The sequence below is a fragment of the Anoplopoma fimbria genome, chromosome 20 (assembly GCF_027596085.1).
Source record: "Anoplopoma fimbria isolate UVic2021 breed Golden Eagle Sablefish chromosome 20, Afim_UVic_2022, whole genome shotgun sequence".
Taxonomy (NCBI): domain Eukaryota; kingdom Metazoa; phylum Chordata; class Actinopteri; order Perciformes; family Anoplopomatidae; genus Anoplopoma; species Anoplopoma fimbria.
Genome location: NC_072468.1, coordinates 25,154,323 through 25,179,911, shown reverse-complemented (window position 1 = coordinate 25,179,911; position 25,589 = coordinate 25,154,323). Strand labels below are relative to the sequence as shown.

The window sequence follows — 25,589 nt, the reverse complement described above, 5'->3', positions numbered from 1 at the left end:
ACAGCTGTTTGTAAAAGCACTAACATATGACAGCTAAGAATGAACTGCATGTTTAATAAAGCAGGCCTGAGTGGGGAACAATTATTTTTATATTAACAGTTAATATTAATGGTTTTTCTAATCCAACTAAAGCGAGGTTTCACTTCTGTCTTTCTTTCCCAGTTTTGAAAAAAAGTTGTTATGTTAGTCTTGTGTTTTCTGACCTTTATTGAGAAGCTCAGCTAGTTATCTGGTGTATTTCATTTGTTTCTCTCCATCTCTTCCCCCACGCAGCCTCCTACCTCTATCCCAGCTTCCAGGGACTCATGTCGGACAATGACACCGTCCGCCTGGGCCTGGACTTCCAGAGGATGCTGAGGATCAACCGCATGCTCTACATCGCTGCTCGGTCAGTCGACCCCACTCACCTGTTTGTTTTAACATCACAAATGATGTGATGTAGCTTTGTGTACTTTGTTTACGGAGGGTTACCAATCTGACAGGGATGTTGGAGAAAAAAAGAGGTCCAGGAGCAGGACGTTACTTCATGCTCCCACACAGTTCTCTTAGCTGTCAATACTATGATTTTGTTTTTTCTTTCCTACATTTTTAAGTTTTACAAAGTGAAAGCTAATAATGGTAACATTTAGACATTTACATACACACTGTCTGCAAATTTGAGTCTTACAATTATTGTTTCTAGTCCATAAAAGTTTGGGTTTGTTCATATGAAAAATCTTGACAGCAATAAAAACATCAAATAGTCTGCGAAAAAAAGAAATAAATCTGGTATCTGTGGCTGTCACAGGACTGTAAACGTCTTGTTCACTTTTTAACCTTTATTATGATATTTTGGGGGGAGTGGCTTTGCGGGAAGGCCTGAATTGACGGGCTGTCAGTGGGGCAATTGAAAAGACTTTGCAACACTGGTGTAGGTTTTTCAGTATGATCTTTTTTTGTTTTATCTGGCTTAATCTTGCTAGTTTCCCCATGATTACCAACCTGAGCTTTAATGTAGAGAAATTATGATCAAGCTTTCCCAGAACCTGAATCTTTATTCTTTGAGTTCCTAAAAAGTTTCATCAGACCCTGAAATATCCATTTGGTTTTATAAAACAATGGATTTTGTTGTTTCTTTCACCTTTTATTTAACCAGCAGAGCCAATTGAGCATGAAGTCAATTCATTTCTAATTTCCACTGGTTAGAGCCAAATGGGCCCATAAAAGGGACTTCAGGGAGAAAACGTGCAACAGCATAAGCAGTTCAAGTTAGCAATTCATACCATTTTTATCATTCAAGTAATTTATAATCACAAACTTCCAAAAGACAGTAAATTCTTGCTTTTTCTGGGGAAGAAATGCCTCTTTTCCTGTTGTGAGCACGGGTCAGAATTGAATACACCCAGACGTATCCAAGGCAGCGCCTCTGCAGTTTTGGCTGAACCTCCAGAAGTCTTTCCAGTACATCTCTCAGCCTAATTTGACGTTGTTCCCCTCTCGATCAAGATGTCATATGTTAATTATCTAAAACGTTGTTGCAACTCCTCTACATATTTTCATTGGGCAAAATAAATTCCACTACAGTCGTTGGCTCGGTCTCAAATTGAGGCGCTCTCACTGCCAAGAACCCCGTCTGAAAAGGTAGAGAGAGTCCTAATGTACCTAAGTGGACTTAATATATTCCACAGCTGCAAACAACAAAGTGCATGCCTCACTTCACAAATGATTTAGAAGGGTTGTGTCGACAGTTGGGAGACGTTTGGCGTTGGACAACTTTGTAGAAAAGCCAAAAAACGTTGCCTGTTAATCCGCCTTCCACCGTCTGTTGTTTGACGAATTTCAATCAGTCCGAGTTCTGGTGAAATGTTTGGATCAGAAGCTTTTGGAGCTTTGCTTTGCATTGACAACGCGTCAGAGTGTGGCGACGGCCTCACTGATTGGTTCTTGACTCTCTATCTCTTTCAGGGACCATGTGTTTGCCATCAATCTTGCCACTTCGTCTGAGCAGATAATCCCACAGCAGGTAAGAAAGTCTGTCCACAGTCTGGTGTTTTCCAGTCACCTCTGGTTTCATTGTTTGATGTATGGGTCCAACATGTAACCTTTCTTGATATGTGTTTGAGTCCATATCCATGTATAACCTGAACAACATGTAATGTGTTGCTTCTACGTTCCATCTGCTTTCTAAACTCAACCGCTATCTGTTGATTTCCTCAACAGACCGGTCATTTCATATACAATATGACTGTCTTGCTGGTTAATAGTGATATTTTACATGATGCATAGACCTCACCCTGTTCTAAAGAAGGGTTCAATGCACGGCAGAGCTCTCTAAAGTTCTTGTTTAGCTGAACCACTCTGTGTGTGTTTTTACAGGGTGAACAATGTTTGTATCTCATTATTTTCCTTCCTGCCCTTGCCTGCCTTTTCATGCAAGTATTAAGCAATCTCTCTTCAGACATATATCCAATACAAGTGGAGCGGGGCTCTTGTGGCTTTTGAAGTGCCACACTGCTTCCTATCTGAATCTCATTTGTCAAACATGATTGCTCTTAAATAAAAGCCCTCCAAGGCCCGGGCTTTTTGTTTGGTTGTGTTTAGATTAGCGCTGAACACGGATATTCATTCTGATAAGGCCATCGCTCCATGTCAGGGAGATCTAAACTATTTATTTGGGTCAACCTTTCCGCATCACCATGTAATGTCTATCTTTTTTCAGTTATGTTATAAGACAAGCTAGATATTGAATGTTGTTCTATGATGCGTTTTTTCATCCATTTACCCAAACCTCTGCCGCCTGCGGTGTGATAGCAGGGACGTGAGTGGAACGTTATTGAAGACTTTACCCATATTCTGCTTCTTACTCTCATTCCTGAGATTCACTCATAAAGCAGGAAAATGGTGTGTCTTCTTCATCACAGATCCATTCCTTCACTCGGGTTCATTTTTAAACCAGCTCTTCATTTTTCACATTCTCCCCTTCACTGATCTTCTCGGTTCTTGGATGGCCATAAGTAATTATTAGTAAACCAAATGGAGCGTGGACAAGGCAGGGCCTATTACCATAATGCTGACTGTCAGATCTTCACAAAGTCGAGCCGGAGGCCATCCGTGCACGGACCTGAAGGACAGAGAGACATTCACTGTTTCTGAAAATTATTAATACATATATCCTCATTATTCTGGCTCAGATTATTGATTCTATTGTTGTTTTAGAAAAAATGTAGAAAACAGCAAACAAAAAAAGATGGAACACCATGTAATGCTAAGGTCAATTTATTGTTAACAAATCTCTCGAGAAGAACAAAACCAACAATGACTCGATTCTAACGAGAGGTTTGACATGTTCCATCCTTTCCATGGTCACGGCCACGCTAGTTTAGTTTGATTCCATCTCACATAAATGCATATAAATCCTCTGCTCACAATAGTCCCCAAAAAACACACTTTATACTTTTGTTTGAATAATGTTAACTTAAATCTACAGAGTCCGTTCAAAACGTGAGTGTTCGGAATCGGCCAATTGCTTGGCGTCTGGTTTTGTTGTTTGCAGCTTTCTGAGGAACTGCTCATCCAAACAATGTCCCGCTCTTCCTGTGTACCCCACAGTTAGATTGCATTCACCTGCTCTAAGTAGTTTCTGATCTGACTCTGCCGGACTAAAAGCTATCCGATAAAATGGAAAACCAGCCCTGAGAACAAGAGAACGAAGGGGCCTGTGGGACAAATTGTTTTCCAGGAACATTTGGTCCAAGAGGAGCGACCCCCTCGGCTCCAATAAGGCATCAGAATGTACTTTTACCACAGGGTGGCTTGTTGCAAGGTTGTAGTTGAGAAACGTCGAAGGTAGACAATCTGAAGAAAAGTTTTCAAGTACAGTCAAAACTTTTAATCGTGCAGGAGAAGGCAGAGGCCACATTCAAAAGATTTGGAGGTAGTCATGTTTAAACGTTGTGTAATAGTGATACTCATTACCATGAGAGGTTTGAAGGATGTACAGTAGCAGTCAAAAGTGTGGACACACCTTCTCATTCAACTACTTTGAAGAATCTAAAATATAAAACATATTCTGGTTTGTTGAGCATTTGTTTGTTTACCACATAATTCCATATGTGTTCCTTCATAGTTTGGATGTCTTCAATATTAATCTACAATGTAGAAAAGAATAAAAAAAAAAACCATTGAATGAGAAGGTGTGTCCAAACTTTTGACTGGTACTGTATATCGGTCTAAAATGTTACTTTTCTACGTAAAAACGTGTGGATCTAACATTAGCGAAGTACGTTAGCACATCATTAACTAGGGTTAGCAGTTCTGTGCTACACTACGTAGCCACTGAAGGTACACTAAATGTCTACACATGCTGCTTTTGCTTTTTAATGATTGTTACAATGAATAATAACCTATCCGACCTTACAGGAACAGTGTTGTGCCTTAATGAATTGGTTCACTTTTACACCACGACCTGTAGCTTTAGCCTCTAGCTTTATCTTTTGAATCTGTTTTTGCTGCTTTGACATTCTGGATATATTTCATTTCAACGCATATTGTACACCCTTCTGTCTGCGTCTCTATGAAATCACTTTTTTTGATTGTCCGAAAATTTGATAATATTCCTTCAGGGAGGGCAGTTAGTTACAGTGTGGGCTCCAGTGGGGGGGCGGAGCTTAGCAAAAGGTACTGGTGGTATTAAATACGTCAAGCTCTGATTGCAGACAGAAAGATGAAGGTCCCAGTCGCGCTTTGCTTCTGCTGCTTTCAGAGGCTGCACCATAAAAGCCAGGTTGCTACGTCACTGAGTCGAGCTTCCTCAGAAGCTGTTGACAAACGAATGATGTGGATCTGAAACAGGATTGAACACAGCAGCCAGCATCCTCTGTTATTTATGAGCTCTGAAAATCACCCGACAATTGAAGGGAGCACCTTAAACTAGTCAGAGCTCGTTAAACACGTCGATGGATCTTTTTTCCATAAGGGCCCACTGGATGACCACAGGAAGTGTGTGTGAACACGGCGGGCAGAGCTTCTGTCCGTCGGGTTAATTGGGGCTAATTGAGTGCTCCTCATATAGACTGTGAAGGGATGCAAACATCCTTTGATTCCAGTGTTTGTGTTCTGCTCTCAAAGATCCAGATTTATTTTGCAGAGCGATTCATTTTTTTATTTAATTTTTTATCACTGAGAAACCAAAATGTTTAGCTTCCCTCTGACGAGCTGCACAGGCATCCCAGCTATTTCATCCGTCTGTTTGTTGTTGTTTTTTTTCCACGACAGTTTATTGAAGTTAATGAGATTTTCATCACAGCTGTCTCGTAATAGCACTTGAACGATCGGGAGCAACAAACCCGGGGATGGTGAGAAACAGCTTGTCTTTGAGCTTGACAGTTGGCTGTCTTGTTAATTTTTTTCAGAAGCTGACTTGGAAGACGAAGGATGTGGAGAAGTGCACCGTGAGAGGGAAGAACAGCGTGAGTATTATCTCACAGACACATACACATCTTCCTCTCTCTCTGTCTGTTTGGTTTTTTTTTGCCTCCGCATCCGCCTTCGTTTCCTGCACAGAGAAGATTTGCAATAAGCGACGGTGTGCAGGTAGCTTATCAGAATCGGTGTGCACATCCATCAGGAGGCGAGGGTTTTGGCATAGAGTTTCCAAAACCACAGAAATCAGCCTGGGGATTACGATAATGACTGTAAAACAGAGAGAAAGCTGTTTGTGCCAGCCGGTAAAACATGCACATCCACCTGCTGCAGGTCCTCGTTGGCGTTCCAGGAGCCAACATGGACCTGGTTCCTGACAAACAGTAACATCGTTCTGTTTTTTTTCCCCCACCCGACAGGACGAATGTTACAACTACATCAAAGTGCTGGTGCCGCGTAACGACGAGACGCTTTTCGCCTGCGGCACCAACGCCTTCAACCCCACCTGCCGGAACTACAAGGTAAGATACCGCACTGCTGCGCTCTGCCCCGACTACAGATAAGAGATCGTGTCACAGGACAGCTGTTATGACATGTGTGTTGTCCGGTACTTGTGTGCTGTTTCAGGTTGTACCACGTTATTTAAGGTGCTCACAGAAATGACAAACTAAACATGTGTCACATTAGAGCCACAGCAGCTTTTTGCGACGGTGTCTTTATCAGGGATATCACGTCGTAAACACACATAAACACGGATGACAGAGGTTCACACAGAGCAGATGTTTTAAGTGTTGCACATTCATATGCTAACTATTATTATCTAGGAAAATAAATCTGAATATTGGATAAATTCAAGTTCAAAATTCATGTTTCATTTTTTTTGACATATCAAAGTCAAAGGTTGTTACAGAGGGAATTTGGGATATCTATTTGTATTTCTCCATAAATCCGAAACTACTGTCATCAGCCATTAAAAACAAATTTGGCCTTGTGTTTAGGAATAAAACTGTCTCTAAATCAGGCTATGAATGATATATGAACAAACCCCTTAAAGAAAATATAAATAGGAATGAAACTGTAAAGTTGTGTGTATGTAAGTGTTACTGAAGACAAGAAAAAAATGACTTAATTGTAAAATAACACACATTTCGAAGATACTACAAGTGAATACTGTAAACAAAAATAACTAAAAGATGTCACCATGAAACCTCCAATTTTCTGGATAGCTATTTGTCTGTAATGTTATCTTTAAAAATGCAATTGCAAATTATTTAATGGTAACTTTTGATGAATTTAGGAGAAATCTACAGACTCAAATAGACAAAGTTGTAAAATAAACAGCTAAATGTGTAGTTTTGATGTTTTCTTTCCACTAGTCTGAAAGAAAACATGTTATGGAAGCAAAATAGCCCAAAATGTCAAAATTGACCAGTGCATATAAAACAATGTTTGAGTCAGAAGGGTCTCGTGTAAAGACAAAATGTCTGAAAAACAAAACACTATATATATATATAACTTAATTACACAACAGTCTTTCTGCACTGGCTTTTAGAGCCTGGCGCAAGAAAACATTGTGTAAAGAACAGTCGGAAAAAAAGGACATTTAATATGAAATAACACAAACACGGCTACAAAGACTCCCACCAGGTCCAACGCAGCGTTTGTCGGCTGTGAGAGAAGTCTGTGAGAGAAGTCTGGCAGCCAGCGCTTCAATATGTTCTTCCAGCGATGACGCAACACACAGCTGACGGGTCAAACTGCAGTATGTGAACATAACTGGAAAATGACTAAATGCATAAAAAAGTGGACCAATCTTGTCAGACACGCTTGTTCACTGTGAACGTTGGTGTGTGTGCGTTTTACGTGGCCAGGTGACTTCAAACGCTTCATGTTGGAGGAATAATCTGTTTGCTCAACAAGCTGGAGACGGAGCAATCTGTTGACAGAACACAAGATGTGCTGATGAAGGCGATAATGCAACAGCTTCTTTTATGAAACAACAAAGCAGAGGGAGGAGATGAAAAGAGAGGGAGAAAAGGGAGGAGGGGGTCAAGAGACTAATCTGAGGTGTTCCACAGCTCCGATGATAAATAACAACATTATTCTTTAGAAACATTTGTTTTGTGGACTGTGTAGTGAAGCCGGACATGACATTGTGTTGGAGCCTCAGAGGTGACATCACGGGTTTGGACTGTGATTCACAGCGGGCCGTTAGAGGAGGAGGAGGGGGTACGAGGCCTACAGCGCCGACTGTAAATCTAACAGTGTGTATGGGGGGGGACATGCTGTTAGAAATCCAGAGGGGAGCGGAATAAATCAAGACTTTTTTTTTTCCAGTGTGCTGACCTGAGAACTAACTGAGGTCCATTTCAAGGAGTCATTTAAAGGTTTACACGGTGAACTAAAGGATTAACACAAGCTCTGTGGCTGCGGTGTAGTTCTGTGTTGTTGGCAGGAGTAAATCTCTCTGAGTTTTGTCCTTGAAGATGGAACTATAATAGAAAGTTTTCAACAACAGCACCACTGCTCCCAACAACAACAATAACACAATTATGTTTAAAGGGCATTGAGTACAAATGGAAGCAATTAAATGTATAAAAGATGAAAAATTAATAAAGAGATAATGTAATTTAAGAACAAACTAAATTAATGAAAATAAATTGAATGGCATTTTAAAAACAAATTAAAAGAACAATGATTAAATAATAATGTTTCCTCTTAGCAGACAGCTAGCAGCGAGGGACCTGAGACGGCACCCACCTGTCACTCAAAGAGGCCACGCCCCTTAAATACAGTTCAACTTCAAGCCTTAATATAAATGAAACGGTTAAGTTGTATATAAAGGTTCAAACAAGCAAATAGCAAGTGAACTAAAAGCGAATATTTGATCATATTGAATTGTTGCTCAGTCCAGTCTGGGAGCTTTTGAACTAAACACATGGCCTCCACAGACTGATGGATCCTGTAAAGATCCAGGATCCATGATGTCTCAGGTGTCGTAGGAGACCTGCACAGTGTCATCGCTCAGCTCCAGAGCGGATCCAAAGGTTAAATCACCACAGGAGGAAGATTGATGTCAAATGTTTAAGGAACATCATCTTCATCTCTCTGACAGACAGCGGCTGATTTACACAAAAAACACCTCCTTAGATTCTTTTCCTCCTACAACCCTTCTCGTCTTTTTCCCCTTTTGGAAAAAAAAAGAAAAAATGCAAGAGATGACTATCCAGACAGCTGGGGAGAGAGAGAGAGAGAGAGAGAGAGGAAGTAGAAGTCATATCAAGGAATCTGCCTCTGGGACTCTGGGATTGAGTGAGAGGTTTGTGTGTGAATGGACGCCCGACCACGAACGCTCAGCCTCAACGAGCAGCTGGTCCGTAGACAACAGAGAGGCCTCAGTCTTCAACTGGTCCACGATGCAACAAAAACCGTAAAGCGTCAAAAAATTCCGTCTGTCTTCATCTGCAGGTCGGCGTAACGGCTTGAGTCTGAGCCTTAATTCACTCTGACTTCTGAGTTCTTCTTCTTCTTCTTTGTGATTAACAAACTGCTGTTTCACTTCAGATCATGTCACTCTGTGGGCGAGAGGTCCGGTCGATACTGTGGGTTTCATCTAATCAGATTCAAAAACAGGATTTAATTTAATTTTGAAGAGCTCAACTGTGATTACTGATTGGAGGTTTGGATGACGCTCTTAACATACGTTTATTTCTCTTTCTGCGATCGCAATCATGCTGATGATACGTCACTTCAATCTGTTTTTCTTCTTGATTTACTTTTTTTAATGCCTCTCTTGGGTTCAAGTTTGCCTTGCTGGAGTTTATTTTGGAGAAATACCACAGTCCTTAAACTAATTAAATGAATGAAAAATAGGCATTTGTTAGATAAAACAGCCGGGGAAAGGATAAAGCCTGCCTGCCATGACAAATACATCATAATAGGTGTTTAGATTGTGTTCCCCACAGACAAAAACACATCCATTTAGGACAATCCAAGTCTTCTTGTGTGTCTCCCTTCTGTCGTTAAATTCTGAAACTGTAAAACACATTAAAAACACTTTTAAGTCTTTTACCACGGCCTGAGAAACACAATTCCATCGCACCAACAACACAAACCTGAGACTCTGTCTGAACAATGAAGGAACACTTGGCAGAAGTGATATGTAGGGCGGAGCTGTTGTGTTGGGTTGCATCAGGTTCAGAGGTGTAAACGCGCTCCGCTTTGAGGAAGCTGGAGTGTGTTTGTTTGTGCTGATGTCTCGGGGCATTTATGGAGAGTTCAGGGTGCAAAGTTCTGTTGAAGGTTCTGGATCGCCTGTTTTCTTCTTCTTCTTCTTCTCTGGATAGTTGTGTTGTCACATGACCACAGAGCAGCCGTTAACTTCCATCCACCGTCCAAGGTGGTAAAATAAAAAGCAAAAAGAAACATTTACAAAAACAGATTAGTGCCTCATGTGACAGACGGAGGCGGTTAGAAAGAATAGACATCCGATAGTATTATCTATATAATATTATCTATATTTGATACATGATGCATCAGTTGATTAATAATCTGATGCATCATGTGTGAAGCTAATGTTTTTATCATGACATCTCAATTTCTTTGCAGTTTTAACCAAAACAGAGCAGTTGAAACAGTTTTTGTTGTTGTCATCTGAGTCCAATCTTGACAAATAAATCACATTCTTCGCACCAAACAGGGTGTAAATGTAAGAACTCCCCCAAAAAACAGACTGATAGCTTAGCTTTGAGCTAATTTACATGTAAAGTCTCCTCTGGCCACAAGACACGTCAAACTAAATGATCAACCCTTATTTGATATAATTAAGTGAATGATGTCCTGATTGGGTTGTATACGTGTTTCCATTATTGTGTCCACTCTACACGTGACCTTTTGGGTTCAAGGGTCGAGGTGAAGTTAGAGTTTGAGTCTTTCACAACACAGGAGGCCACACAGCATCAATTAAACCAAGCTATGTGTTAACGGACTGTTAAAATGTGTGTGTGGGGGGGGTGTTAGTCACCTTGTTTCAACAGAGGGTGTGGAAGCCATTCAACCTCCACACACACACACACACACACACACACACACACACACACACACACTCCCTCTGCTGTGTTTCTCTCCCCGTCCTACCTGATCTTTACGACCTCGTTAACGCTGCGTTGGAGAACAGCAGCTAAATATCTGCGGCGGAGAGATAAACCGTCCTCTCCGCTCCGGACAGCAGGACCTCCACCCTCACACGCTTCTGTTTATGGACCTCCACCCGAACACAGCGCATCAAATAAACCCAATCTTTACACCCCATGTGTTTCCTTCCCATAATCCCACATTGATTTAATATGTGTGTCTTCATTCTCACTGCTTTGTGGACTTTTGTTTGTTGCCGCGGCGACCCTCTCGGGTTTACATGAGTAAACAGTGATGATGTTTTCTGTGTTGTCACTCTTTGTGTGATTTTTACGACCTGGTCAGTTTTACAGGTGTGTGTGTGTGTGTGTGTGTGTGTGTGTGTCTGTAAAGTGTTCCTTTTGTGTCCCCTCTGACGTAGATGTCCACACTGGAGCAGGAGGGGGAGGAGGTGGTGGGACAGGCCCGCTGTCCCTTTGAGTCCCGCCAGTCCAACGTGGGCCTGTTCGCAGGTGAGCAAGGCGATGACTAGAAATCCAAAGGTCACAGGTTCAACTCCCACAGCTGCTGATCTGTGTCATAAGTCATATCAAAGTGTCCTTAAATTCCAGGGTTTTTATTGTCATAGTGGGGTTTTTTTAATAATTTTTTCGGTTTGTGATCTGTTCCATTCTTGGTAATGCCTGGAGGGAATTTCTTTTAATTTGGCACAATTCATCCACCTGAACTCAAGAGATAGATTCTGGTTTAAAGTTTCGCTTTGAGCTCACTAAACACGTTTTTTTGCCAAGAAGTCTCAAGCTATTTCAGACAATTTCCCACAATTGTGATGATATTTTGGAAAGACAAAATGATGACGGTGATTACATTTTTTTCTTTATTAAACTGGTGTTTAGAGACGTTTTCTAATCTCACTGGTAACAATCACTTCACCAGACTGTGATTAAAACTCAAATGAGATGAATCCACCTTTAAAGGCTCTTCAGGTGACTCAGCAGTTTGATGAGTGAATGGATTCTTAACGAGTGAAGAGAGCTTATGAAGGCCAAATTTGGAAATATAGCAGTCGTGAATGTCACCACTGTATCAAAAATGTCATATATGATTACTATGTTCTTATTTTGTTTTGATTATTATTATAAAAATGACCAGGTTTGACCAGTTTTGTTCAAATGTTTTGACTGACAAAAAAATGTTAATTCCTTTTCTGACAGTTTAACATTTCTTCTCATGTGTTTAATGCAGTTTAAATGCAAATACATTTTTTAAAGATAATGTAACTTTGACAAAGGTCAAAGCCCAGTTGACATTCACTCTCATGGATTACATAAAGGAAGCTCGTTATGTCCATTTATTGATTTTAATATTGCATGAATGGAATGGTTGCAAAATAAACGGCACAAACGTGTGAATGCAGCACGATTTGTTTCATCTCAGACGAACACAAAGATGAAAGAATAAAATATCTAAATATAAAACTAGACTGAACCTCATCACTCCTCTTTCTGGGTAAATGTAATTATCAGTGCACAAATCATCGCAGGCTGTCATTTGAATTTGTCCCCTGATGGATTCTGATTAGTGGTTAGATTTTCCGCACTAATCGTAGGGGGAGAAGGAAGGCGATACTTTGAACATGCAGAGGGGGTGGAGGCGAGAGCCAGACCTGAGCTCAGTCCTGCCAGGTTTCCACTGACATTTATTCAGAGGTCACACGGGGTGTTATTAAAAGTGACACATCCTCCAACAGCTCCTCATCCTCTGCCTCTGTTTAAAGGGCAATAAAAATCAACCTGTGACCAAAATAGACACCTGAAAGAAGTGGTGTCATTCCAGGGAACTGTGATCCCTCACAATGTATCTCAATCTACCCCCTTTTTTCTTTTTCCTCCAGGTGGAGACTTCTACTCGGCCACCATGACGGACTTCTTGGCGAGCGACGCGGTGATTTACAGAAGTCTGGGAGAAAGTAGTCCCGTTCTGCGCACCGTCAAGTACGACTCCAAATGGCTGCGAGGTGAGCGTCCAGCATGTTGAGAACATTAACATACAGCGGAGGAACCACTGGTGTTGAGTTGTGGAGATGGAAGACCAGGACTACATCTCCCTTATGTCAAATGCCAGCTGTAACTGATTAACATTAATACTTTGCGTAACTAGGCTCATGGTTAGTTTCTGTGTGTTCTGGATGCTGGTATCTGTTCTTTGCTAACGATGCATCGCTCTCTTTAACTACGAAACAATCTGATCTCATCGCGTCTCATTATGTTGTGAAAGTTTTACGTAGTGCACTGATTACTTTCATTATTTAGTAATTGGTCATTTCTTTTTCGTGATTAATCAATAACCACACAGGAGTTACCTTCCTGTTCGGCTTCATTAGTGTGGATTACATTTTCCACTGCCAAATTTTGGACAAATGATAAAAGCTCCTGTCAGAACATAAACCAAAATAGATTTAATTTTTTCAATTTTTTTCAATACAATGAATGTTATCCTTATGATTGCAAGATTTTCTAACTCACTCTCCCTGCATTTCTCTTGGAACCCATTTTTCCAAATTGAGCTCTTGTGTTTTCCACCGCTCCGCTCTCAGCCTGCTCACTAAGCACACGTCACCATGGAAACGAAGACGCGCTTGTCAAACAATCTTTTCTTTTCCTTGCCTCCCACAGAGCCCCATTTTCTCCACGCCATCGAGTACGGGAACTACGTGTACTTCTTCTTCAGCGAGATCGCTGTGGAGTACACCACCCTTGGCAAGGTGAGCCGACTGGTTTCAGACCAGAAACTCTGAACTGAGTCTGAACTTTTCGCCTCTGAGTGGAATGAAGTCGAACAACATCCCAGCAGGCCACATGTTTACAAGTTCTTTTTTGGCTGCTGTTCTTGAGTATTCCATGTTGGCTCTACCTGAGTTTGCGGTAAACATGATTGTCACCTGTAATCTGGGATCCCCTCAGGTGGTTTTCTCCAGAGTGGCACGCGTTTGTAAGAACGACAACGGCGGCTCTCCGAGGGTTCTGGAGCGCTACTGGACGTCGTTCCTCAAAGCCCGGCTCAACTGCTCGGTGCCGGGCGACTCCTTCTTCTACTTCGACGTCCTGCAGTCGCTGACCAACGTGCTGCAGATCAACCACCGGCCGGCCGTGCTCGGCGTCTTCACCACGCAGGCCAACAGGTTGGGACTCATGTTGGTAATGTCGCTTCACGGTGTCAGCTGGGTTGGAGTACATTTATGGAGATTTGCGAGGGGAGGAGCTGAAAAAACAATTGTTTGCATTGTTCTTTAACCCTCTGAACCCAAAGCTGTTTCTGAACTTTTTTTGTCCCTGTTACATTTTTCTCTCTTTGGTCTTGATTTTCTCTGCAATACATAAGTCATTACACCTATATAACACCAGCACAACCTTGGCTAGAAGAAAAGGGAACTCAAAAATGATTTTGGTGCAGTATAACACAGTTACCATGCCATAAATTATAAAAAAAAAAGGAAAAGACGCAATTTCTCTTGATTATTTGTAACAACAATGAAATCTATATATTCAACATTTTTCCAAGTTGCCACAAGTGTTATTAATGTATGGAAGGAAAACAAGAGGCTCTGGGTGCTATATTTATATTGAACTATTCACATTTTTACAACCCTTTACTTGCAGCCTCTCCTCTCCGCTCTGTGTTCAGCAGTCTGCAGTTCAGTCAACGTTTCCACGGAATTATTGTCACGTGACCATTGGTGTCAGACAAGATAATTATGGTTTCCTAGTTGAACTGAGGACCTCAGAATTTAATGTTTTTAACAGGATTGGATTTAAGAAAACCAAATTTATTTGGGTGAGATGAAGTATCACAATTTTAAGCTTCTTTTTCAGACAGAAGCGTTTGTCATTTATGATGTGTTCAAGGACTGTCGGAAAGATGACAATCTGACCATAATGATGTTTTTTACCGCTTCTGGTTATGATAAACGGTGTAGTTTTGGGGATTGTTTTGAGGGTTTTTGGGGTTCAGAGGGTTAAAAAAGAAAGAAATGCAAACACAAATAGTTAAGTCATGTCCTCCAGTTTGACGCACATTTATTTACCTTTAAAATGATCTATACAGTGCAACAATGTCGTTTCTCTCTGATCGATAACTCAACAAAGTTACATAAGCAAACAATAAATCACAGAAGAGAAGGCAGATAAAGGCAGGGCAACAAATCCCAGGATAAACATAGTTGTGTTGTCATGTACGTGATAAGCTCTAAGGTTGTTGCAGCCCTTTGTCTCGCCCTCTCTCATGTCCCCCGTCCTCTGTGGTTCCTTCAACAGCATCACCGGCTCGGCGGTCTGTGCCTTCTACATGGACGACATAGAGAAGGCCTTCAGCGGCAAATTCAAAGAGCAGAGGAACAGTGAGACGGCGTGGACACCTGTTCCCGAGGATCAGGTCCCCAAGCCGAGGTAAGAATATCTCTTAAATAACAAACTGTCACTCTTCAAGAAACATGTTTTTCTCCCTCTCACAATGGAGTTTTTCTTATTATTTGCAGCTGCTGCTGTTATTGTTCCGCTCAGACATCATCTCCAAACACAAAAAAAAACAACAGCGACACAAGACATCTGTTTTTTTCCCCCCCTCCCACTCAACCCCCTAAACCAAACAGCTGCCGGCGTTTTTTACATCTGTCTCCGTGGAAACTTGAGTTCTCTCCTGATGTTTGTATTTCTATATTTGTTTGCCGCTGCAGGCCGGGATGCTGCGCCGGAGAGGGCTCGGCGGCCGCCTACAAGTCGTCCACCACCTTCCCCGACGACACCCTGACGTTCATCAAGTCCTACCCGCTGATGGACGAGTCCGTCCCCTCCGTCAACGACAGGCCCTACTTCACCCGCACCACCAGCAGGTATGGGGTCTGTTCAATGAAACGCTTTCTAAGTTGACCTACAAAGGAAAAGAATATATGTAAGAGTCCACCAAGAGGACGTCCCTCACAGCATCAACACAAATCTAGTTCTATGAGCTGAGATTATTACTTAAAAGTTGCTGCAACATTTGACAGAAAATGTAACGGTGATGATTTTGATTAACGGCTTAAACACGCAAGAATACTGAACACGCACATAATACATTTAATCATTAGGGTATAGCCTTCATTCCTCACATTTAAAATATAAAAAAGGCCACAATTAACAATTATTTTCATTATCAATTAGCCCACCAATTATTTTCTTGATTAAAGCTGCTGTGGACTGAAGTGGTAGTCTTACCGAGCACCAGAGTCCCTTTAGAAAAGCTCTCGTTTTACTGCAGCAGAGATCTTAAAAAAACATGTGCTGCTCATTGTTTACAGCACATTTAGAATAAAGCTATTAGCCAGTTTGAAAGCTAATTTAAAACCAATAGAAATCTAAATCATTGTCAGAAGAAAGCTGGTGGGTTCCCAGGTTACATTTATACCATGATTTCATCTAATTTTGCCAAATCTGACCCAAGGACAAAAATTAAGAATACCTATAAAGCAATAGGCAATCTTCTCGTTGACGGTCTCGTTTTTCATATGTATGTCGGAATCAGTATTATAGACTGTTTCGTAACAAGTTAAAAGTTCCTCACAGTAACTTTAATAGATGATAAGTTGGTCTTTTTCAAGAATAAAAGGAAAATAGAATGCTTGTCTTGTGTTTAAAGATATTTCGTTTACAAACAGAGAAGAGCAGCAAATCCTCAGTTTGCTAGAACCAGACATTGTTATTTAAAGGTTCATTTCTGCTGATCATCAATTCATTGATTGTTGAAGTCCATTTCTTAGTTTGAAAACTGCAAATGTTGCAGCTTTAATACATTCTGGTTATTGATCATCTTAAATCTGTTCTTCCAAATGGTACTGATGTCCACTAGTAAACCACTTTGGCCAGCTCTTGTTCAGATGGCTCCTTTTAAGAACATTGTCATTAGATCCAATTTAAAAACACAACCATTACCTGGACAGAGCCAGACCTCGGTTATAATCTTTAATGGTTAGTATGCAGGTATTATGTTCTACAGCAACATAATGTTCCAGCAGCGTTTCCTCTCTCGGGGCTCAGATTGGTATCGATGAGTGAGCTCAGGTGGAACACAGAACCGTGTCCCTCATTAAGACCCATCGAGTTTACTGGACGGTCTGTCTCAGCTGTGTGTGTGTGTGTGTGTGTGTGTGTGTGTGTGTGTGTGTGTGTGTGTGTGTGTGTGTGTGTGTGTGTGTGTGTGTGTGTGTGTGTGTGTGTGTGTGTGTGTGTGTGTGTGTGTGTGTGTGTGTGCAAAATCCAGTTTTATTACTTGGAGCGTGATCACGTGAATGTCTTACAAATCTACAGTTAAGTAAATAATTTGCATTTAAATCAAATTGTTTACAGGATATTCAACTTTTGTTTCTTTATCATGCATTAAATACTTGACTTATTTTGTTACAGGGCTTGTTCTAAGGCAATAAAGTAGTCCATGAATATGAGATATGAGTATACAGATAATTACAATCCCTCCTCTGCATTGTGGAGGTTAGTTTATGGCTTTTTGCCGGTAACACCTACAGTCTATGGGCATATCTCTGGGCTTCACTTTGTTTGTTTCGCCCTCTGACAATTGGTAGAATAATGCAACAAACAGCACATAGAGCATTTACGCCGTCGTGCATGCTCGGAGCTCGGGCGGCCATCTTTGGCGAGAATAAACAAGGCTTTGGATGACACTTTTTCTCCATTTAAAGGCACCCTTTAGAGCACTTGATCACATTTTCTCTTCGAAGAGGGGCTCCTGAAGGGGCCGTTCATTGGGTTTGCCCCATTTAAAGGCATCCTATAGGGCCCCATCACGTTTCCTGTACTGGAATCCTCATATCATGTTTTAACCAACAAAGAAGGCACTTTTGTGGCGTTTTTTTCCTATCATGTGGGCACATAGGCTGCAGTCGCCACCCATGATTCCACCAGTGTCACACACACACACACACACACACACACACACACACACACACACACACACACACACACACACACACATACACATACACAGACTGTATACAGGAGCCTCCTTCATGCCTCCTGAAGCAGAGCCAGGCTGACAGCTAGCCAGACACTGCACGGGCTCCACGCTGGGGAAAAAACGTGCGCCGCTTCACATCTGGCAGCCAAAAACATCACATCTGCCTCGCCTCTCCCGGGAGAGAGAGACAGATAAATGAAATCTAACCAGAAGCACATCACTGTGCAGTCATTGCGCCAGTCAGGTCCATGTGTGTGTGTGTGTGTGTGTGTGTGTGTGTAAACACAGCAGCCTCCGTGGGAACATCTGGGAGGCAATGAGGGAGAAGTGAGGTCTGCTGGTGATCTCTTTTTATGGAAAAATCAAGAAGCGATATGATGCCAAGAGAAATGCTGGGTTGAGTGGAGGAAGTTTGTTGTTTGGGCAAAATGCAGGCGGAGAAAATGAGTAAAGCTCCGTCAACAACCGCTGGACTCAAGGTGACCTTCAGCACCGCTATAAATCCTCAACTGCTCCAGTGGAGATACTGGTCAGCTCCCAGGTGTGACTGTGTGGAGCTGGATGAATATGAAGCAGGGTGGTGCTCCATGTAACAGCTCACTCATAAATACAAACAGAACTAAAACACTAGGATGCCACAAGAGACTGCAGCGTGATGAGGAAAGTGGTGAAACGTCGGGTCTGCTGAATGGATGGAGCGTCTGTGGGCGGATGGATAGCCGGGTGGATGAATTAATAGGATGAAGGGATTACAGGATGGAGGCGATGGAGGAAGAGAATGGTGGGTTGGTAGATGAAGTGATTGATCGCCCGCTGACGCTCCACACAATGAGCTCGGTGTTCGCCCACTTTGTTTGTTTTGTTTATCACGGGAAAACAAAACAACAACGTTAAGATGCCAATCAGCACACTTGGCATCGTTGGCCCGCTCTAATTAACAGCTTCATCGCTGCATTAGTCTCATTTCTTATTTGTTTGTTGTTTTGTTTGTTGTTGTTCTTTTGGTTCGTACAGATTCAAGCTGACCCAGATCGCGGTGGACACGTCGGCCGGGCCGTATAAGAACTACACCGTGGTGTTCCTGGGCTCAGACAACGGCCATGTGCTGAAGATCCTGGCCAGCACCGAGGGAGCCAACGCGTCCTTCAGCACCCAACTCCTGGAGGACATCGACGTCTACAACCCCAACAAGTCAGAGAATATGTCTTCTTATTTGTCGTGATATTTGTGGGTGTTTGTTCTGCTTTAAGTTCATGTTTTCTTTCTCTTTTGTTTCTTTGTTTCTTTGTTAGAGATGCACAGAACGATCAACAGCTCTTCTTTGTTTTTTGGCGCTTACATTTACACACTAGGATAGTTTAACCTCGCATGAAGTGGCACAGAAAGTAACATCACACACACACGCATAACATGATGTTGGTGTGGGAGTGAAAAAGACATAAAGCTCATACTTTGTCACTGCTGCAAGTAAGAAATAAGCCGTGGAGGCATTATGATGCGTTCAAAATCTACTCAGTAGTGTAATCTTGTAAAATCCATTTTTTGTTGAAAAACTTGAATAGATACACTGCAGAGTTTCTTCCACAGCAATATAAAGATATATATATATAAGAGGCAGTTATGACCTGTTTAACTTCCTAACACAAGCTCTAAGTTGCTTATATCATTATAACTACTAATGCCAAGAGTAGTTTTTATACAAAGAGCAAATAGTTAAATTGATTATCATTTCAAATCGTGTGTTTCTTGCAAATAACAACTATAGTTGACTGAAACATTGTTGTAGTTCTTATAAAGGAAATTGGAATGAGCAGGTCGGTGCGTCTCTCATTTTGTCCTTTGCTTAGTTTTCTTCCTATCACTCCTCCTCTCTCCTCCTCTCTGTGTTCTGCTTTGATGCCCACCCACTCTTTGGTCTATTGTAACACTTTGCATCACCCTGTACAGCTAGAGGGGATGCTTTTGTTTTCTGAAAAGTCTTATCTGCATCGAGTTCGATCCACAGTTGGCTCTCTGTATAATTTCCAGACATTGCCAGTCGTCAGCAACGCAGATAAAAAATGAAACTAAAATGTCTGATGGTGACAGTTTGTTGTTGTCTTCTGTGCTCGTAGGTGTAACGTGCGTGGGGAGGACAGGAGGGTGCTGGGTCTGGAGCTGGATCGGGATCACCACGCCTTGTTCGTGGCGTTCTCCGGATGTGTGATCCGCGTGCCGCTGAGCCGCTGCTCGGACTACAGCACCTGCAAGAAGTGAGTGACCTGTAGACCACAGCTCTACCTCCCATATAGGGTTGTACATCCTCAAACAATATGTTAAATAATCAAGAATTTGATTAGCAAATTAACTCCTGAGTTTGCCAGAAAACAGAGGATTTCCTGCTTCAGGTTTGGAGGGATTTCAGTCTTGGGTTTTGAAAGATGGTCTTGGGTGAAGAGGTTAGCTTTGCCTTCAGGTGAAGCTCTTAATTTACCAGCCGACGGGTCTCAAACTCCGGCTTGTGATTGGAGGATGGCTGGTCGGGCTCATCTCTGGAGATAGCGTGAGTAACTCGTGGAGAAGCTCCGAGTAGAACTGCCGCTAATTCACTAGGTCACTTGAGGTGGCTTAGCTTCTGATCCGGATGCCTCCTGGACTTCTGGAGACCCCGAGGCGGACCCAGAACACACTGGAGGTATTATACTCACCATCTGGCCTGGGAATGACTCGGGGTCCCCCGAGGAGGAGCTGGAGGACGTTTCCGTTACCTCACATGGACCCAGATAATCGCCAGTTCCAAGAAGATTTCCTCTGTTTTTCTGACAATTTATAGATGGAACGTTGCAATTAGGAAAAAGAAAAATGGTATCAACAATGAAAATAATCACAAGATCGCAGTTCTAAGCCAGGCAGAAAAGTAAAGTAAGATGGATAAATGTATCAGATGGAGTCCTATAAAGAGTGGGGACCTGAGAACAAAATAAGCAAAGGTTGCACAAATGGAAAAAGAATAGCTTTCACAGATTCTGGAACGGCTGAAAGACAGCCTGAAGACTGAGACCACACTCAGTGCTGCAGCCCACAAGAACTACATGAATTTAGGGTTTCCTCGCTGTGTACCGGGAAGAAAACAGCCCTGACACTGCCAGGTAACTCAAGTAAAGGAGGATCAATTTCCTCTGCAGCTACCAATTTTAAGAAATGTGTCCACTCCTGATGCTGCTAGATGCTTTTTGGACAAAAGCCTGTACCAAATAGCAGATGTTACGTTATTATCTGCCTGGTTCCTGGAGCTGGTCGGGCTCCTTTCCCCCAAAAAGCACTCTGATGTTATTAGTGGTGTTGGCAGGTGAGGGAGAGTAAGATTAAACTGAGCCGCGGGGAAATATGGTGCGGCTGCCACGTAAGAAACGCTGCGGTTAGTATCAGGGTTCAATGTTTTCATAAGCAGAATCTGAGGAACATTTTAAGGTGCAAGTTAGAGAAACATATCTATTTTTTAGGATTTACAGTTAGCATGCTAACTGGTGAACTCTGGAATTAACAGATATGAGAAGCAGTGGAATATTCTTGTAAAAACTTAATTGGCAAATGAGCTGGTTCCTTGTGAGAATCTGTAGTTTTTTTTGGTATTTCTATATTATTCAGTATTGTTTCATTCACAAATCAGAATCAGAGAACCTGGTTATAGATGCAGCAGCTCACTGGTCAGATTTCTCCCTACACCCCCAGCCTTGTTTAACACCATCGTTTACTTATTTCCTAATTTGAGCTTGAACACAAATGTGTTTGAATTCGACAAATAGTCAGATCTTCAATGGTGGAAAAGGACTTGTTATTATCCTTATTATTATGTCATCTGTGTTAATATCAGTTTAAGTTGGATTTTGGGTGGCAGTATGTTGCATTCAAGGACACGTTGCTCTATGGAATTATCTCCTTTCATCCAGCCGATCGACTGTTACAGCAATACTTTCCATTAAAAGTCTTTCATGCACATAGGTACATGCAACACATTCTCATTCCCAACTTAGTCACTATACCCCTTAGACTAAGACGCTCTAGTTTATCCACTAGTGTTAGTTTTGGACACGACAGAGACGGTTTTGCAGATCCAAAATGAAACCTTTGAAAAGTACAGTTTCCAATTGTTACATGCTTACAGTCTCTTTTCAAAATAATCTTCCTACGTAGGTTTATTTCGTAAAGAAAAGAAAGGAAAAGATTGTGGTTCGGGTTCAAAAAAGTACATTTGTTATGGAAATAACTGCTATTGTTCCATAACTGACAAAACATAGCAAACCTGAGAGGAAACCAGTTTGGGTTGACTTGGTTTCACACAGGACACAAACAGCGGTCTCCTGGGTGAAGCTCTTGTGTTTGTTTGACTCATTCCAGGCCAGATTTGGTAAACAAAGTTTCTCACTTCATCGTGAACTCATCGCCCCATAAACACAGTCACCATAAGCCACCGCCTGCTGTAAATTCTGTGAACAGCACAAAAACAGAACCTTGAAAACGCTGCTGTCAAGAAGCAGACGTTGTTTTCAGAACAAGTTTATGAGCAGAGCACAGCCTCTCTCTCTCTCTCTCTCTCTCTCTCTCTCTCTCTCTCTCTCTCTCTCTCTCTCTCTTTGTCTGCAGCCTTTTGTTTTGTCAGGCCTCCTAATATACTTGCTCCCCAGCTTTGGGATCTATTTTTGGGGCTGTGAGGAATGTTGGCCATGTTGCCCCCCCCCCCCAACCCAGAGGAAGGATTTCTCCTCAGCTCCACCAGGGAATACATCTACCCCCATAGCATGCTAAGCCCTCGTTGCGAAGCGCCTGGAGAAGCTCTCAACGTCGTTTAGTCATAAATTGGATCCAGCTGATTGGCCGGGAGCCAGCGATGGTGGCCGCCGTGTTTCTGAACAATGAGGCAGAGGGGTAAGAAGGGCCGGGGGAGAAAACGGATAGGGCCAGTGTTTCTTAAGCCCTCGGACCGGCTACATCCACAAATCCTTTCTAGAGACTGGAGCTACAGCTCACCTCATCCTGGGATTAGGGGCCCCCGAAAGCCTCATCAGCACCGGACAGGAGGTCAGGTTTCAGCCACCATATCCTCCTTTACCACACCAATGAACCCGTCTCCCTCCAGATGAGATTTTTACCCATCTCTCTCTCTCTCTCTTTCTCTCTGCCTCCATTTCTTTTTCTCTCTGCCTCTGCATTTCTCTCACTCTCTCTCTCTCTCTCGGCTTTATTTCTCCTCCCTCTCTCTCCCCGTAGCTCTGCATCGTCAGGATTTCTTTATTTTTTTTCACTCCAGGCTCCTGCTGCCAATATTAGGTTTCAGAAAATACTCTGTTTTTTTCAGCAGCGGCTAGGAAACTGTAGGAAATGGGAGTGTTAATAAAGAAATACAATATAAAGGGCAAAGGAGGCCCCAAACCATGAAAATCTGTGGATCCGGGGATTTTCACGTCTGGTGGAGATTTCCTTTTTTATAAGAACAGTTTCAACAAAGTGACTGCTCTAAGAGAAAATACATTATGTCATTGTCTTTGTTGCAATGTTGCCACATCCACAGCGATTCACAACGATATTATGAGTCATGTGCATGATGGACAAAACTATAAAGATAAGAAGGAAGTTGTAAGAATTCCTTTTTACTAAGAAAATCATTGTATAATGTGATTGGGAATGACAAAGGCAGATCTAGATATTGATAAAACTTCAAATCTACATAGTAAATATAGCACAACATCAGTATCTACTTCTATTAAACGTTATATTTATAAGTCAGGGCTGTTATTCCCAGGCCGGCGGCTAAATGACAGCTGGAAGTTATGAGCCTCAGCCTCGGAGGCTGCTGGATGAATCCCTTCACCCCTCAGCAGCTAATGGAGGTTCCTCACACACGGTGGCTGCAGGCGGACGAACACAAAAACACCTTTCTGTTCATGATAGCATGACGGGATATGAGCCGGAAGAGAAGTCTGAAGTTTTTAAAGAGTGAAGACGAACGCACACACACTTGTGTCGTATATGAACAGCTGGACACCACTGGCCTCCTTTCCCACAGTGCTTCAGTGTGGAGGTTCTTTCCTGTCGTGTCTCTGTAGAGGAATGTGGTGGTGGAGAGGAGAAGGGAGGCAGAATGGGGGAGAGAGAGGTGTATATACCTTATAGCTAGCGAATGAATAATTTATTGAAGCTGCATTATAGAGTGTAGTGTAGTTTTCAGATACCTTTCTTTTTTGACCCCGTTACCCAGAGGTCCTCTGTCAGTCTGTGATGCTGTGAGACAAAGGAAGTCGTTTTTATTGATGAGAACACGGTTCGTTTTTCCCCTCTGTAGTTTAGATTTTACCACTTCCTCATGTTGAGGTGACAATGCTCTACAGCAGAATGTAGTTAAAGCAAAATACACATAAACACCCGAAGGTGCACGCTCAGTTTAGACGCTTGCAAATCATTTTAGATATTTAAAACAGGCCGCAGGAGTCCTCATTAAAACTCAGTTTAACGTGACGCTGCACTCAGCACCACCACCACCACCACCACCACCACCTAAAGAATCTGCAGATGTTTGTTTAGTTTCACCTCTGATTTCTTTATTCAGCATAAAAACATCTCTACAGTGAGTGAACATTGTTGTCTTCTGTTGTGCAGACTTTATGCTCGTCATGTTGTTGGTCAAAAACCACTTGGAAGTTCTGCAGATGTAAAAAAAAAAAAAAAGATATTGTTAATTGACACAGACACCCAGCGTTGTTTTGTAATTATACAGTGGCAGGATGAAGGCCAAAAGGATCACGCAAGAGTGCAGGATTATAAAATCTGACAGCAGATCAGTGGAAGAGGTGAATCCTCCAACAGGCCCGTAGAGGAAAAGTAATGGATGTCGTGATTCTGCTGGGATTTCATACTGTAGGCAGTGGATGTGACTAATGGCTGCTGATGATGGTTAATGCGGACCGCCTTAAATGGAGGAAGTAAACATTTCTAAGAACAGTCAGCATGTTATTCGCTTAATCACAAAACCGACATGCATTACTGTAAGTAGGAGCGGAGATTGACTCTTCTGCTGACTGCTAACATGAGACCGGAACAACGCTGGCTGTTCATTAAGAAGAAGGTTATTAGTCATGGCTAATCAATAAGGCCTGAGTGAGCTCCAGAGACTATGGCTTAAAGGTACAGGCAGACTGTTATCCATAGACTGTATATAGGTTAGTTACTGTGGCGCCATCCATTGGTTAGTGGACTGACGTCATGAACCCTCGAGTTCGGCATGTTACCCGTCACCATCTTGGTTTTTGCCCACCTGAACAAGACTATTTTAGAGATCCAAAATGTTACAATGAAAAGTTGTATGTCAAAAACACGAACAACTCCCAGACCGGACAAAGCCATGGTAGAGACATGTCAATCAAAGTAAGCCCCGCCCTAAAGCATCCCCTGCTTTATGGTCTATTTGACTCTAAATGGAGCATCATTTACTAAATGAACATCATGCTGTATTGAAGAAGACTTGAAACTAGAGATTGAGACCATAAACTCATGTTTACAATGTTTACTGAGGGAATAAATCAAGAGAGAAGTAGAGTCATTTTCTCATAGACTTCTATACAACCAGAGGAGTCGCCCCCTGGTGGACAGTAGAGAGAATGCAAGCTTAAAGATCTTCAGCATTTGCTTCACCTTTCAGAACTGGAGGTTGTTGCCTGATGTTAACAAAAGCACATAACTGATTAAAGCCACTCAAAATAAAAGTCAGAGTTACCATTATGTAAAAACAAATGTAAAAGCCTGATATGGATTGGGGTTTTAAAGCCTGAAAGAGATGCAAAAACAAGCTCTGTTCTTTACTCAACTCAGTAGGAAAACAAAAATCCAGTCCGAATTAAAAACTAACTGATTGCAATCTTCTGTCTTTATTTTTGTGTTATGGAGAACGCAGTTATGTTTGGATATTTGAATACAAATTTCATTCATACATAAAAAGCACTGAGGAGACCCTAGTGTGCATGTAGCAAAATAACAACCATGTGTTATCATCATCCAGACATAAAAATGATTTAGCAGAA

The 25,589-nt window shown here is 42.0% G+C and overlaps 1 protein-coding gene across 1 annotated transcript in view; it reads left to right on the top strand.

The window, feature by feature from the left end:
* sema6e (sema domain, transmembrane domain (TM), and cytoplasmic domain, (semaphorin) 6E) overlaps window positions 1-25,589 on the top strand; it is a 156,496-nt gene that overhangs the window by 95,777 nt on the left and 35,130 nt on the right. Inside the window, exons 6-17 of the mRNA XM_054621549.1 lie at window positions 274-388; window positions 1,945-2,002; window positions 5,391-5,447; window positions 5,820-5,921; window positions 10,955-11,045; window positions 12,428-12,550; window positions 13,209-13,297; window positions 13,497-13,714; window positions 14,847-14,978; window positions 15,266-15,421; window positions 18,553-18,729; window positions 19,653-19,790. Coding sequence (XP_054477524.1) covers window positions 274-388; window positions 1,945-2,002; window positions 5,391-5,447; window positions 5,820-5,921; window positions 10,955-11,045; window positions 12,428-12,550; window positions 13,209-13,297; window positions 13,497-13,714; window positions 14,847-14,978; window positions 15,266-15,421; window positions 18,553-18,729; window positions 19,653-19,790 — 1,456 coding nt within the window. The remainder of the gene's footprint in view (window positions 1-273; window positions 389-1,944; window positions 2,003-5,390; window positions 5,448-5,819; window positions 5,922-10,954; window positions 11,046-12,427; window positions 12,551-13,208; window positions 13,298-13,496; window positions 13,715-14,846; window positions 14,979-15,265; window positions 15,422-18,552; window positions 18,730-19,652; window positions 19,791-25,589) is intronic.